The 16,371-nt window shown below is 29.9% G+C and overlaps 1 protein-coding gene across 1 annotated transcript; it reads left to right on the forward strand.

Annotated features, from left to right (window-relative positions):
* Positions 1 to 12,277: 12,277 nt before the first annotated feature.
* LOC136202068 (vacuolar protein sorting-associated protein 20 homolog 2-like) lies at positions 12,278 to 16,114 on the forward strand. Its single transcript, XM_065992522.1, has 6 exons — positions 12,278 to 12,558; positions 13,075 to 13,227; positions 13,301 to 13,453; positions 14,330 to 14,413; positions 15,546 to 15,693; positions 15,786 to 16,114. Exons 1-6 carry the CDS (start codon positions 12,457 to 12,459, stop codon positions 15,809 to 15,811), a joined length of 666 nt encoding a protein of 221 aa, XP_065848594.1. The 5' UTR covers positions 12,278 to 12,456; the 3' UTR covers positions 15,812 to 16,114.
* Positions 16,115 to 16,371: the final 257 nt, after the last annotated feature.

A 16,371-nucleotide genomic window follows, 5' to 3' on the forward strand; every position in this document is an offset into this window, starting at 1 on the left:
ATGAAATACTTTTCACTCTTTAATGTATCATTTTGTTAGAATTTGAGCAAGTCATCCAAAAATACTAAATGTAATTTTTTTATTATTTTATATGGTTTTTAGAGGGTTTTTTAGCTCATTTAAAGTTATTTTTTAAATAATTTTAGCTAACTGTGTAATTTTATATTTATTATATAGTTTATATTAATTTTTTTTAATCTAATTTTAGTTTATCTTAGTTAATTTCCAGCATTTTTAGTTTAGTTTAACTTAGCCTTTAGTTGTATTTAAGTTTTATTTTACCTACACTATATACTAAATGTGTAGAAAGAGTGATGATGTGTTTTCTCTGGATCTCCTTAATGCTGACATGCATTTTTCTCAATTTATGAATTATTTGATTTTCTCCTCCTTCGGTTTTTATTATTTACTATCCATTTCTTCTATCTACCGTTACCACCTAGCACACATTCACCCATTTGAAGCAACTGCTCCTCTCCCTCCTCTGAACTGCCAATCTTTCACCCTACGTGAATAAACTACCCATTCCATACTTTATCTTCTTTTGCTCCACAATACATTCCGCTATCTCTATTCATATCACACATTTTCACTGTGTGATCCATTTCTCTATTCTCTTACTGCATTTTTAATCTATAATTTAAATTTCAATGGCTTATGAAACTGATTTGCTTAAGTTTCATTTTTATTGGATTTGGGTTACTCCTATAAGGTAATTTGATGGGTTTCTCCTTTTATGTTGCCTTTACGGTGAGGGTTTTATTTTGGCTTTTGTGAATGCTCTTTCTCTTGCTTTTCCACCGATCCCGATTGCATTTTGCTTTTTTATTTTATTTTAAATTGATTGTTGATCGAATATAATGTCGTGCCAACTTTTGACACATCGATGTGACACGTTGTGCTGGCCCACTTTACCAATTTTACCAGTATTATTTTTAAACTACCTTAGAATTCATTTATAAGGATTTAAAAATTTAGTTTTATCTTACTCTAAAGCACCATACCCTAGCTTGAGCTCACATTTTCTATTATTCGCGCTTCCTCCATTTCCATCTCTCCTCGAATGAAGGTTTTATCCCTCAAGTTCTCCAATGAAACTCTTATCTAGGTGAGCGGTACTTTAAGGGTAGTTTCTATCTACTCTTATGAGACTTGGTGTATTTGCTTAAACTTTGTATGCATTATAGTAATGAGTGGCGGAGCTAGGATTTTGTATCTAGAGGGGCTAATTTTAGCCATACGGTTCAGAGTAATTTTCTAATGTCCAGCCCATTAGGGCTGGGCAATTTTTTTTTTTTGCTCTCCGGTATAAATTGTTTCGTTTTAGTGCATACACGTATTTAATTTTCTATAAATTTAACGCTAAATTTCTAAAATAAAACTCCTAAAGTATATTATTCTTTATAAATTGAATATTTACATTGGCATTTTGATTAAAGAAAAAAGTTACAATTTAATTAATAATAATGAAAAAGTTGATTAAAAAAATAATAATAATTACAAAGTAATACAATTGATTAATAATAATGATGAAAAAGTAATTAAATTTGATAATGATATTGTTATTTTAATTTAAGGAAAATATTATAGTTAGATAAAAACCAATGATGAAAAAAATTAATATTAAAAATACAAGAAAAATATGGGATACATAATTAGACAAAAAGTGAGAAGTTGGGGGCTCGAACCTAGGCCACTGCGGAGATCAAAAGATTGTCACATACCACCTAAACCAACAAGGCAAACGTACTAATTAAATTATTTTGGGAGCTAGTCGATACAGAACCGCTATTCCTTAAGGGTGGTGCCGGAGTCCGTGGGGGCTAGAGCCCCCCGGGCTCCGGGCTGTCTCCGCCCCCTGATAGTAATGTATTGTGTTTTTAGACTAATTTTTATCAATAAATTTTATATTTTAATCTTTCATTGGTAGTGTAAACCGTGCGGTTTATATGTATGCTTGTTTGATATCTTAATTTAAATTACTGCAATCGCCTTAATTTCATCCAAATTCACATAGGAATTTCCATACCAAAGCTATATCACCGGTAAATGTAGAAGTTGACAACCCTAAAAAACTTACAAGTTGTAGTTTCTGAATTTAGATTCAATCTTCAGTAATAAGGGATTATGATTAATTAACATAAAAAAAAGGGCTTGCAATCTTAACCTAAATTTTTTGTAATTGCTCACATAAAACGAAGGTTTTGAAGTTTAGAATTGCTTTTATTAAGATTGATCTTATTGCACTTCAACTCATTCGTACTAGAGCCAATCATACTACTTTTTATTTTATATCGTTAGATGTTAGATGTGTGAATTGAATAACTTAAAAAACAAACTTTGAATTTTGAGTCCTCTCACTACGCCAAAACCCCCTTCAGATGACGGTTAAAAACCATCATCCCGCAAGATATAAATTCGTCACAGGACTCGCTGCCATCTGATGGTACTTTAGATGACGATCGTGTTCTGTCACCCGTAATAGCCTCACATGACAGCGACCAAATAGCGACCTGTCATCTGACCACTAATTATATGGGTTTATCTAATAACAACTGTCATCGAATATATGTTCTCATGACACCATTTTTAAATAATCTGTCAAAATATCAAGTTAAAATGAAGCTATTATGTTAATGTTATGACAATTTTTATTTTCCTGACTGTCGTTGTAACGTAATTCACATGACATAATTTATATTAAATCCTGTTGTTGGGACGTAATTAGTATGACATTTTCTTATAAAAAATTTTATTGTTTTTTTTACCTCTTTCATAAACCTATATAAATAACCAAAGTTTCTTGTAAATAATGTGCAAATAACCTTTATATATGACAATAAACTTGTACTGAAGATCACAATCCTAAGAAGCCTAAAAACCTAAACCTTGAATCTCATGACTTGTTATGCTTATCCTTTGCAGGTTCTTCCATCCCTTTGCTCCCTAAACATAAAATACACAAGTTAATTGAGTGTGATCTTTAAAATAATAAAGATAGATGCTTGGAACATCATATTATAACAGAAAATGCTATACATTTTTTTTATTGGAGTCGTCTATACATTAACTAAAGCGTTAGTAATATAATATTTATTATAAAATAACCCTCATGATTCAATTTATTACTTGTAAATGATATGATATACACTATGTAAGTAATTTTATTAATTAGTTTCTCTAAATTAAATAATTCATATACACACTGCTGTAAGTAAAATCTAGCAATATATCATGTTTATACAAGTATAAAAAATCAAGTTGATTTTAGTCTTTTATTTTTTAATATTTAATTATCATGTAATTCTATTAATCATTAAATATATCTAGATAAACATCATCAACTATAGAATATGTCAGATTATATGCCATTCATTATTGATTTTTTATACTATATAAACTTACTCAAACAAGATAAGTCGAATTGTTTAAAAAAAATATAAATCACTTAAAACACTTTTTACTTTTTTTTTTTTTACTTTTTAATCTATCATCTTGCGGGATTTCAAACAAGCCACCACATGTAGTGATAGATATATGATAAGGATGCAAAATCTTTATTATTTTATATAGTTTTTAGGGATCTTTTAGATTCTTTTAAGCTATTTTCAAAGTAATTTTAGTTAATTGTATGGTTTTATATTTATTTTATGGTTTGTATTATGTTTTTAATCTATTTTTAAATGATTTTAGTTAATTTCTAGCATTTTTTGTTTCATCTTAGTTTAGTATAAGTTTAATTTTAATTATGTATTTCGGTTTATTTTAATATCTTTTATTCTTAATTTATTTGTTTAGATTGTTAGAATAGTTGTTTATTTATATTTGATTTGGTTTTAATTAGTAACTAGGATTTATTTGATTTTGTTATTGGTTTATTTGATTTTGTTAGATAAAAGTGGCAAATTACCTTAATTGTTATTTCAGAAAAAAAGGAAGATACATAATGATAATTTGAAATTGATTTTTCAGTTAAGGTAATAATTAATGAGGATTTAGCAATCAAGACAAAGATGAACAAATTATTCGAAAGGGATATTTAATTTATGAAATTCAACTTGATGCACTTAATTTTTGTATTTGTATTTTAAAAAGATTTATGTTAGACCCTTGTAAGGTTAGATTAGCTCAAAAAGGAGGGGTGAATGAAACTATTACTTAATTTTTTTTTTTTTATAAAATCTCACTTGGCGTTTAAATGAATTAGCACAGAGGCAAGTTTCAGAGTCAGAGGCAAATTCAGTTTACTGAGTTGGTCAGTCTACTGAGCTTGATTCCGCTTCTGATGGATGGACTCAGAGGACAACTCGCTTAGTGGAGCTTCTAACTTCTTAAGATTAACAGTTTTAATAAGCGCTTATTAGTCAGAGTTTGTATGTGAGATAACAATGTTAGAGCAAACAATATAATCATAGGTGATAAAGACAGAGTTAAGAAATATGTTACTCAACAGATTTATACTAGCTCGACCTCTCGTCTACGTCTGGCCCTCAAAATACCTTCTTTTGAGCTTTAATCCACTAAAGCACTATTTAACGGGTAGATCACAAACCTTTATACAATAGACATAACTTCTGTAAAGTACCTTCCTTTATATTCACACTCAGCTATTTATCTCTCTAGTTATTTGCTTATAACCGAAGAAAACAACATAGCTTCTAATTTACAAATAGAAAATAGGTTCTAATATAAAACACAATGAAGAACTATCTCTCTAATGGACTTACACAAATATTGAAATGAATGTGTATTGCAAATATTGCTCTAGTTTCACTTAAAAGCTTTTCTATCTCTTTTTAGCGTGTAAAAATTCGTCAATTGTGAAATGAGCTTGGCTTTGGTATTTATAGTGGAAGCTTTGGAAGAAGATGCGTCTGAATTTCAAACTAGCCAGTTGGAGGGAAAAACGACTTTTGTCAACGTCAACTTCTGGCTTCTGTGCCTGCAGTCCAAAAGGTTACCGTTGTCGAAGGATGGGTTTTCTATCTAGAGCCGCGTTCTTTTGTCTTCTGATGTGGCAGACTTGCAGTCAACAATCTTTCTACTTCTGGTAACAAAAGTGAGTCGTTGAGGGGACAAAGCTTCTATAGCTTATCCTTTTTACCAAATTGGGAATGTCATGATGTGACTTAATGTCAACGCCTGTTTTGTTCCGACTATTCCTTCTAGGCTTCTGAATGTTGGGTTTCTGGTTTTATTTCCAGAATTAAGGCTCAAGCCTTTGTTTTCCTAAAGCCTTTTTGCTTTGCATTTAATTTAAAACTTAAGTTATAAATATCATTCAACAAACTTATTAGCAAAAATCAAACTTAATTTAATTTCTAAATTAAATATTCATGGATCTAATTTCTTTATTAATTATTTTTGTCAGAATAAAAAACTCATGGAAATTGTGTTTCAACACTTTGGTCCTTTTCAATTTTAAAGCCGATTAACTAAACATTGTGTTAGAATTATTTGGTCATTGGGCTAAATAATTAATTCGTCCGAAATAGAATCGGGCAAACTCATCTAAAAGATGGAGGATTAGGGTTAGGATTTTATAGCCTAACAAAGGCTATAAATAAAATGTTATCTAACCTAAATCAATGATACAAGAGAATTAAGATTCACCATGTGCCTCCTCATGCGCTACGCCACCCACCATCTCTCTATCCGATGTCAGCTTTAGTTCATGGATTCACCGTTTTCACTACGTGCTTAATATCTACGTGGATGATTCGTGACCGATTATATGCGATCGTGGTTGATCTGATTCTTCCGCTGCTATTCTTCTCAATGTGTTCTGCTCTATAAAAGGTAACTCTTAAACCCATATTTGTATTCGAGTTATTTGTTAGAATAATCTCTTTGTTGGTATCACAACCACATATCTCGTGTTTTTATCAACAAATATGAAGAAACATATAGTTTTTGCATACTAGAATTAATATTTATACTAGATTTGTGTTAGATGGCATGTAACCGTGTTTTTCAAACTAAATATTTATTAGTGTTATTGATATTATTAACGCATAAATATAATACTAAAATAATATGATATATATATTTTACAATTTAATTTAAATTATATCAAATTTTTTTGAAGAAATATAATTTATTAGACTTCCAATTTTATTTTATTTGTATATATTTAAAATTTAAATATCAATTATATAGTTTATTATTGAAAGATTAAATAGATTTTTTTATGATATTTATTAAAATATAAAATAAATATTTTAAATATTTTTTTGAAACCAATATTTTAAATATTTAATTTCTATTATATATATTAATAATTAATAATTAAATAGAACAAAATTTCTCATCTTTACTAACACGTTGACAATATTAAAAGATTATTTTGCCCTTACAAGGCTAGAGCATTAAGTCCTTTAATAAGTAATTGGATTAGTGAATTGTACCTTTAAAATATCATGAATCTATTATATATATAAAGTGTGGAAACAAACTAACACATGTCACGATATCAAGCTCCCTAATATGACGTGGCACACTAAAAAATTTAAAAGGTTATGTCTCACTTTAATAGAATTTTAAATTTTCTGAAAATTATACTAATTTTAAATACTCTCCATTTCTTGTTGAGATAAACTTAAACCACACTTCTAACTAAAACCCAATTCATCTATATATAATATAAAACAGTAACGATGAAGGTGAGGTGTCACTTCCTCCTTTTTTACTAGTAAAAAATATAATATAAAATATAATATAATATATTAATTTTAATTATATTATTATATTTATCTATAAAAAGATTATTTAAATTAAATGTGAAAATAAAATAATAATATTTAATTTTATATACTATATTTAAGAGTTCTACATAATTTAAATTAATCCCTAAAATCTCTCTAATTCTCTGCATATCTATATCTAAAAGTTCTACAGAATCTAAATTAATCCCTGAAATCTCTCTAATTCTCTACATATCTATATATAATATAAAACAGTAACGATGGAGCTGAGGTGTCACTTCCTCCTTTTTTACTGATAAAAAAATATAATATAAAATATAATATATTAACTTTAGTTATATTATTATATTTATTTATAAAAAGATTATTTTATCCGTACTATATCTAAGAGTTCTACAAAATTTAAATTAATCCCTAAAATCTCTCTAATTCTCTGCATACTATATCTAAAAGTTCTACATAATTTAAATTAATCCCTAAAATCTCTCTAATTCTCTGCATATCTATCTATATATAATATAAAACCGTAACGATGGAGCTGGGGTGTCACTTCCTCCTTTTTTACTGATAAAAAATATAATATAAAATATAATATATTAACTTTAGTTATATTATTATATTTATTTATAAAAAGATTATTTTATCCGTACTATATTTAAGAGTTCTACAGAATTTAAATTAATCCATAAAATCTCTCTAATTCTCTACATATCTATATCTAAAAGTTATACATAATTTAAATTAATCCCTAAAATCTCTCTAATTCTCTGCATATCTATCTATATATAATATAAAACAGTAACGATGAAGCTGAGGTGTCACTTCCTCCTTTTTTACTGATAAAAAATATAATATAATATATTAATTTTAATTATATTATTATATTTATCTATAAAAAGATTATTTAAATTAAATGTGAAAATAAAATAATAATATTTAATTTATATACTATATTTAAGAGTTCCACATAATTTAAATTAATCCCTAAAATCTCTCTAATTCTCTGCATATCTATATCTAAAAGTTCTACAGAATCTAAATTAATCCCTGAAATCTCTCTAATTCTCTACATATCTATATATAATATAAAACAGTAACGATGGAGTTGAGGTGTCACTTCCTTCTTTTTTACTGATAAAAAAATATAATATAAAATATAATATATTAACTTTAGTTATATTATTATATTTATTTATAAAAATATTATTTTATCCGTACTATATCTAAGAGTTCTACAGAATTTAAATTAATCCCTAAAATCTTTCTAATTCTCTGCATATCTATATCTAAAAGTTCTACATAATTTAAATTAATCCATAAAATCTCTCTAATTCTCTGCATGTCTATGTATAATATAAACAGTACCGATGGAGCTGAGGTGTCACTTCCTCATTTTTTACTGATAAAAAATATAATATAATATAATATATTAATTTTAATTATTTTATTATATTTATATATAAAAAGATTATTTTATCCGTACTATATCTAAGAGTTCTACAAAATTTAAATTAATCCCTAAAATCTTTCTAATTCTCTACATATCTATCTATCTATATATAATATAAAACAGTAATGATGGAGCTGATGTGTCACTTCCTCATTTTTTACTGATAAAAAAATATAATATAATATATAATATATTATTTTTTATTATATTTATCTATAAAAATATTAATTTATCCGTACTATATCTAAGAGTTCTACAAAATTTAAATTAATCCCTAAAATCTTTCTAATTCTCTGCATATCTATATATAATATAAAACAGTAATGATAGAGCTGAGGTGTCACTTCCTCCTTTTTTACTGATAAAAAATATAATATAATATATAATATATTAATTTTAGTTATACTATTATATTTATCTATAAAAAGATTATTTAAAGTAAATGTGAAAATAAAATAATAATATTTAATTTATATAGCACCTTTATATCATTAATTGTAATTATTAGATTATATTTTTCTTAATATTTATATGTTAAGATGAATCCGTGCATCGCACGAGCCAAAAACTAGTTCTGCTATAAACTTAAACCATAAACCCAAAACTAACTTGAAATTCAAAATCCAAAACTATTTATCTTCTCCCTATCCAGCGATCCCTCCTCCTATCTTCTCCCTAACTTGAAATTCAAAATCCAAAAAATAGTAAAAATATCCCTATCTTCTCCTTATCTCAGTTTCCAGCCCATCAAAGACACAACTTCTTAGGACTACAAAATTCTAGACACCACGGCTTACACCAGACTACAAAATCCCACACCATTGGGGCTTTCTCATCGCCGAATCCCCGGTAATCGGATGCATAAATTGATATCAGAAAATGATGCCTCCAATGAAAGCCTCCAAACAGTACCACGAGCAGCAGCTTCGGAAGCTTTCCTCACAGATTAAATGGGAATGGGATTTTTTCAGAAATTTCTATTTCTGATTTGATAAAGGAGAAACTCTTAATTCCACTAACTTCATTCTTTAGAGGTGAAGGTATATCAGATTGAAGTTTCCGGGCATCTTCTCTAAGTTGGTGAACATGTTTGATGAGTTTTGCAGTTATGTTTAAAGAGTCATGTTCTAATCAAAGAAGTTCAAGTATTTTTTAACCCTATATGAGAATAAATTGAAATGATTTACTGTATGATTCTCTACAATTATAATGAATTGTTTATAGGTTTGTCTATGCAGAAAGCTTTAGTTCTTTCTTAGTTTTGGCTATTTATGAATAATTCATGAGCGTTTTGGAACATTTTAGATTGGCCATGAGGAAAATAAGGAGCTAACGGACAGCCGGAAGAACACTTTCGTCTTTGAAATTTGCAGGCAGCGCAGGCTTGGGAAGTTTTATGTTTCTCAGGCACTAAGAGGCATGTTTCCAAATTTTCACTTCAGAATGCCTAAAAATGTATAAATATTTTACAATGTTATGGCATGTAATGTGTTTCTTGAATCCCTAAAAATGTATAAATATTTGCACAAATGGCAGGACATTATTATCTCTGTGAATGGAAGATTTGTTATAATTTCTATCATTGTCTTTATTAGGGGATTTAAGGTTCTCATTTTGCCTTCTTTAAATGATCCATGGATAGGTAAGTCTCTACAATCTTGTGGAAAATGAATTATGTTATAGTTAGTCTCTAAAACCTTTCAAAATGTAACCGATGGTAAGTGCAGAAAAGTAGCACAATTTTTCTTCGACAATAAGCTTTACATGATTAACATAATTGGTTTATATTCTATTGATAAGTGTAGAGCCATATTAGACCAAGTAATTGTATTTTGGACACACTCTGTTTTAGGAGGTAGAGTTATGATTTTGTAACCATTTTTCAATGTTTTATATGGTTAGACCAGATCTTGCACAGAAAAAATTCAGTGTTATTGTGCATAGGTTAACAATTATTTGATTTGTTTTTCAATATATTATTTTAATTGGAAAGTTATCTTGAGTGGTTAAGCGCTGTAAGTCCCATAAGTTAGGTATCTCAAATTTGTGCTACAGTGTATACAACAAATATAATTACATAAGATTCATCTAAATAATGTCTAACGAATCTCGAACCGAATAATCGAATTAAAGGGACTATGTTTTATTCAATTATATTATTGTTTACTGATTACTATTATGTTTGCTGCAATTAAATTATATAATAAAAATGATAAATTAAGAGGTAAAATAAAAGGCGACTATCCAAATTAAAACAACACAAAGAAAGAAACGAAAAAAAGTAAGAAAAACCATTCATATTTATGTATGGATATTTGAATGATAATGGTATAAACACGAGTACATGAGTAGCAAAATAAGTGTATTTTTTGGACAATTTTTTTTTTAAAAAAATGCTTCGTGCAATGCACGTGATTAAATCTAGTTTATTACTAAGTGATGTGAGATTCAACATTTAAAAAATTAGGGAAAAATTACAAAATTAGGTAAAATGGAGGATCCATTTACATATTTAGACCAATTATCCAATCTACTACCTATCTAGATTATATATTTGTGAATTTTCTAAAATACCCCAAACATTTCATCTTCCCCCTTATTTTCTATCAGTTTCAACCTTCCATCTCCTCTATCACGTGTATCGCTTCATCTTCTCCATTCCTTTATGTTTTGCGGAATCACTTCCATATTCATCATCATCATGTCTCTTCTTCCTCTTTTTGTCTCTCTATTTTTGTGAATGATGGTTCTTCATCTTCATGTTTCATATTCGTCTCTTAGTTTCTTTCTTCTTGTGTGAATTGAAAGGATCGTTATTCGACGTTCTTCTGCGTTTATCATATGTTTATTGTCGATTTCAATGATAAAAGGCGGAAATAAGGTAAGCATTTACCGTTTCATCTTCATCTTTTTCCAGAAATTGATTCGCAAAATGAGTTCGCGTCACATTTTGCAAAGTCTGCGAACAAAAAATCACCTAGAAAATGATGGTTTTCTCTTCTTATTCGAAGAATCGCTTTTTACGAAGCAAAATCATCAATTTTCAGGTGATTTTCCCTTCCTAGACTTCGCAAAATGTGACGTGAACTTATTTTGCGAAGTGTTTCTTTCATCCCGTGTCTTTTTCTTCGCAAGCTTCACATATTCTCTCTTTACGGAGCGTTTCTTTCTTTTTTTCTTTTTTCCTAAAATGACTTAATTTTTGTGAAGGTTAAATACAAAAGCATCAATCACAGTGATCTGTTTATCTTGAATACAAAGTCATCAATCACAGTTATGGGTGATTGAGATGTGATGAAGATGATGAAGCTGCTGATTATATTCGCAGACTTCGCAAAATGCGAAGTAAATTTATTATTCTTAAGTAGTATTATTCGCAGGCTTCGCATATTGTCTTTGCAGGCTTCACAAAATGCGAAAAATGCGTAGTAAAATCATGTAATGAACGTATTATTTTGGGAAAAACGTATAAAAAAACGGAGTGCCAAGTTTGCAAGAAGAAATATTTTACGTATATATGAGTCGATAATAAAAAACGGAATGTCAAATTCGCAAACTAAGTAAGAACCAAAGAGAGAAATGGAAAAGAGAAAGATGAAAAAGTAAGAATTTTCTAAGTTTTTTTTTATATATACGAAGGGTATTTTAGGAAAGTCCCAAATATATAGTCTAAATATATAGCGACTTAGGTAATTGGTCTAAATATATAAATGAGTTTCCCATTTGATCTAGTTTTATAATTTTTCCAAATAATATTAATAATAATGTTATTTAATACTAATTTATAATCTTCTGAAAAGAAAAACTAATTGGAACTTAAAAATTAAACTCGTTCCAACCCGTAAACTTGTCACTACTTTATGAGAAATGCTACTTTATTGGTCACCGCTCAACTGCTCGGGTGGATGATATTTTACTGGTTTTGAACTATTTAGTATTTACGTATTACTCCAGACCGGTTTGTCAAACGGGTTGACTTGTTCGGTCCGGTTTTGATTTATACGTAAAAGGGTATAATTGAAGAAATATAAGACATTCGTGCTTGATTTAGCAACAAATTGCAACCTTAAGGACTGAGTGGCATATTTGAGGCATCCCCGAACACAAACTTTGATTTGAACAAGTTCTCAAAGTTGCAGTCCTGCAGATCAAAGTAACACCATCTACACCTTGCCCGAAGCTCCGGTTTCTATCACTTGATCACTTCTCTGGAGAAATCTCTGTTGTTCCATTAATTTTAATTTGCAATTGAGTACAGTCTGAATCTGGTGTTTATTAATTCTTACTGTTCAATACGAAGAAATGGGGAACATGTTTGTGAAGAAGCCCAAGATCACAGAAGTCGATCGAGCAATTCTTTCCCTCAAGACCCAGCGCCGGAAACTTGGACAGTATCAACAAAAGGTTTTTCTCCTTCTTCTTTACTTTTTCAGTCAATTGGGTTTTGAATTTGTAATTTTAGGTTTATTGATTGTTTTTCTGTTCAGCTGTAATAGAAGAGACTCATGAATTGCGATAATGCATTGTGAGTGAAAATTGTTGTAAGACTTTCTCGCTGCTCTTTTTTCTTTCCTAATTGTACCAAGTGTAGATGGAGGTTTACTCATGATTTCAGCTGAGAAGACCTGGTGTTTTTGGGAGAATTTCTAGCTGGAATTGGGGGGATTATAAAATATTTAGTGGGATAAATGTAGAACTGGAAGCAGATGAGGGTTTTGTGACCCCTAAATCAAGTGAAAATGATCACCTTAAACTAACCTATAAATCTTACTAACTAAGTCCAATTTCTGAATTCTGAAATTAGGAAATCTGGAATCATTTGTTTGATCTGGGTAGTGTTCTGTTATTGAATGTGCTGCTGAAGCCAAATTAATGCAGTGATTCAAGTTGTTAATGTTTCTATCTTTTGCATTTTTTCAGCTTGATGAAGTTATAGAAGCAGAAAAGCAAGCTGCTCGAGATTTAATCCGTCAAAAGAGAAAAGATAGGGCCTTGCTGGCATTGAAGAAGAAGAAAACGCAAGAAGATTTATTGAAACAAGTGGATACCTGGATTATTAATGTTGAGCAACAAGTAAGTATAATGGGACGGAGATTCAGTGACATGGTTTCTGATAATTCACTAACTCCATTATTGATTGGTTTAGTTGGCAGATATTGAATTGGCCAGCAAACAGAGAGCTGTTTTTGAGAGCTTAAAGTCTGGTAATGATGCAGTGAAGGCAATACAAAAAGAGATCAACCTGGATGACGTCCAGAAGCTCATGGATGATAGTGAGGAAGCTAAAGCTTATCAAGATGTGAGTTCTATGTCAAATTTTATCTCTCTAGTAATATTTATTGCTTCAAGTGTGTCATTATCATGAATTTTATATACACACAAATAACGACAAGTACCAGTGTACATTTTTCAATCTAAAAACAATGGAAAACTAATCCCTTTTGAAAATGAGAAATTATTCTCTATTCTTTGAATCAAAGCAATTGCTATGGACTTTGAATTGTTTTTTTCCAAGGGACAACTCATTTAGACATATTGAAGCCAAACAATGAAAATATTTTCCTCGGAAATAATTTTTTTCCTTAAACAGGAGTCTAGATTTCCCTCCTTTTAATCACCCTACAATTTTATGCAGGTCACTGATAATAAAATCTTGAATGACAATTGTTTGTTGGACAATCTATTTGTTTTTGTGCTTGTTTCAACTGCTTTGTCGAATGTAGTGAATAAGTGTTATAAAGTTCCTATGTTGACGTACTTGATTGAACTATTGGCTAAGGAACTTGTTTACCTTTAAGGAAAACCCACTTCTTTTAACCATGACAGCAAAGACTTGGTTCCTTTTGTGTATTTTCAATATGATATGGTTTCTTTTTCTATTTATGAGAATATAAGTTGGTTGGATCCGAGATAAAATGGAACTGCTTCTTTTGTCTAAATTGTTTGATGATGGAATGTTTGCCGTAGAACGCTTGGAAGCACCTTTCTTCGATGCTCAATGCTCTATAATAGTTTTGGCTAGCTAATGTTTTCGTCAGTGTTCTAATTTATGGTTATACTAATGATATCCTGCCCATTTATCTTTGTTCACTGGCCCAAATTTGCTTCTCTCTTTATTTCATTTCTCTTTATTTTAATATTTGGATGAAAATCTGAATTCATTATGCATTTGAAGGAAATTAATGCCATCTTGGGGGAGAAGCTATCAGCAGAAGATGAAGAAGAGGTCTTAGCCGAATTTGAGAACTTGGAATCTCAGGTACAAAATAGTTTAGTATCAACATTTGACTGTGTTATAGTGAGTTCATTTCTTACTGTCATTATTTTAGTAATAGGTGGTTGCTGAATGCTTTTATTTTCTATTCAAGTGAGTTACGTTGTTTTGGTTTAATATATGTTGGGGGTTTTGGTCCTTGTGATATTTGTCAGCTCAAATAGGAAGATGCATAGTGATGGTAATAAACCTTAAAGTATAAGCCGTAGTTATTGAGGCACAAGGTGAATCAACGCGCTAAGCCGTCCAGACTAGGCTGCAAGATATAGATGTGTGTGCCTGATAAAGTTGAGGCACAAAAGTACCAAACTTCATGATATTAGACTGCGAAATTATATTATGAAACTACTAAAAATCAGAACACTAAATTGCATGCACTTACTGTCGAATTTTCTATAAAATCAATATAAAGATCAAAGTGAAGATGCAAAAGACTTGAAAAGAAATCCGACATGTGTTAAATAGCTATTGTCCATATAGCATTATCAGCCTCAAGACAATCTACGTCGTGATTATCATTCCATTCAAATTGATAACTTCTAAATTCCTCCTTTTGTCTTCATCATCTCTACTCTTTTTGAAAACCAATATTTTCCCTCATCTATGTACAACAGCAATAGTGCCCCTTAAACAAAGGTTCTTTTGCCTTTTTTGAACATTGAGGGGAGGCGGACATGACATTTTTGCTTAGTTTATCTGATATATTAAACCCCTCTTTGGCTCACGAGCTTTAGCAGGTCCATCCTACTTATATAATTATTAATTCGTTCTTTATTCATTAATTTGTTTATTAATTCTGATTTAATAATTTACTGAACTAATGATTTAACGTTTAGGTGCTGAAATCATTAGTGCATTTATTACTTCCCATAACATTGTTTTAATGTCCTATAGGTCTATCTACTCATTGTTCATTATACACAAGAAGTTATGCTCATTTGGTTTAGACATCTTAATCTTTAGGTCCCATGTGCTTACTGTAGCAGTCAACTTCTTTAAGACTTTCATTTGTTTATATCTAATGTATCTAGTTATTGTTAAGCAGAAAAATGACTCTTTTTACATTCTGATATGCCGATCATATTCTCTTTCTGAAACATAAACTTCTGTCTTTCAGATCACCGTAGAAGATATGCCCGAAGTGCCTACTGTAATACCATCTAAGGAACCTGAGGATGAACTTGATCTTCCCGATGTACCAACCAAACGCCCAGCTCCTCTTGATGGTGAAAGTGCTTCTGCTGAAGTTTCCATGAAGAAAAAAGGTCTGTCAATTCGTCTGTTTCTCTAGCATTCACTGTCATATAATTTTGAACTGTTCAAGTAACTCAATTATCTAACTATTTTACTGATGCAGTTATGGAGGAACCGTTGCCCGCATGATCGGGGAATAAAGTTTTTTGTACTGCAGTTGCGTAAAGCTGCTGGGCATTCTTGATCCACTGTCTTCTTCCAGGTGGTGTTATTCTGCACATATTCTTTACAAAGTTCTTCACTTCAATTTAGTGAAGTCTTGAAATTGCATGCTTATGAGTTGCAGTCTGCAGTCACAATATAGTTCTGGATCTTGTTTATATCTGTAAAATTACCATATGCTGCTTATATTTGTTTGCATAAAGTAGATTTTCTTTGCAGTGGAACTTGTTTTCTCATACAACTCTGTAATTAATATCTTTGCCTCGTCTATATTTTTCCGGGATAAGGTCCAAATTTGCCCTATCGTTTTACGGAAAGTGCAGATTTACCCCTACGTAACAGAACACTTAAACGGGCTAGTGTGATTGTTATTTGACTGCCACATTGGACCTTCCAAACATCAATTATGTTTAAAGTGTTTATCTTTTGATGATTAGAAAAGTCAGTTTTGAACATAAAACCCGGTTAACAGAGTATTATTCGCTTCATCTACATTTTTAGCAATTCGAGAACAGTTTTGTTTTGTA

Source organism: Euphorbia lathyris, chromosome 8 (assembly GCF_963576675.1).
Source record: "Euphorbia lathyris chromosome 8, ddEupLath1.1, whole genome shotgun sequence".
Lineage (NCBI taxonomy): Eukaryota > Viridiplantae > Streptophyta > Magnoliopsida > Malpighiales > Euphorbiaceae > Euphorbia > Euphorbia lathyris.

Excerpts from the sequence above, each read along its gene's own strand:
- LOC136202068 (XM_065992522.1), top strand. The coding sequence starts at position 12,457 with ATGGGGAACATGTTTGTGAAGAAGCCCAAGATCACAGAAGTCGATCGA. Across the intron at positions 13,454-14,329 it reads AAGCTAAAGCTTATCAAGAT|GAAATTAATGCCATCTTGGG; the intron begins GTGAGTTCTATG and ends ATGCATTTGAAG. Across the intron at positions 15,694-15,785 it reads AGTTTCCATGAAGAAAAAAG|TTATGGAGGAACCGTTGCCC; the intron begins GTCTGTCAATTC and ends TTACTGATGCAG.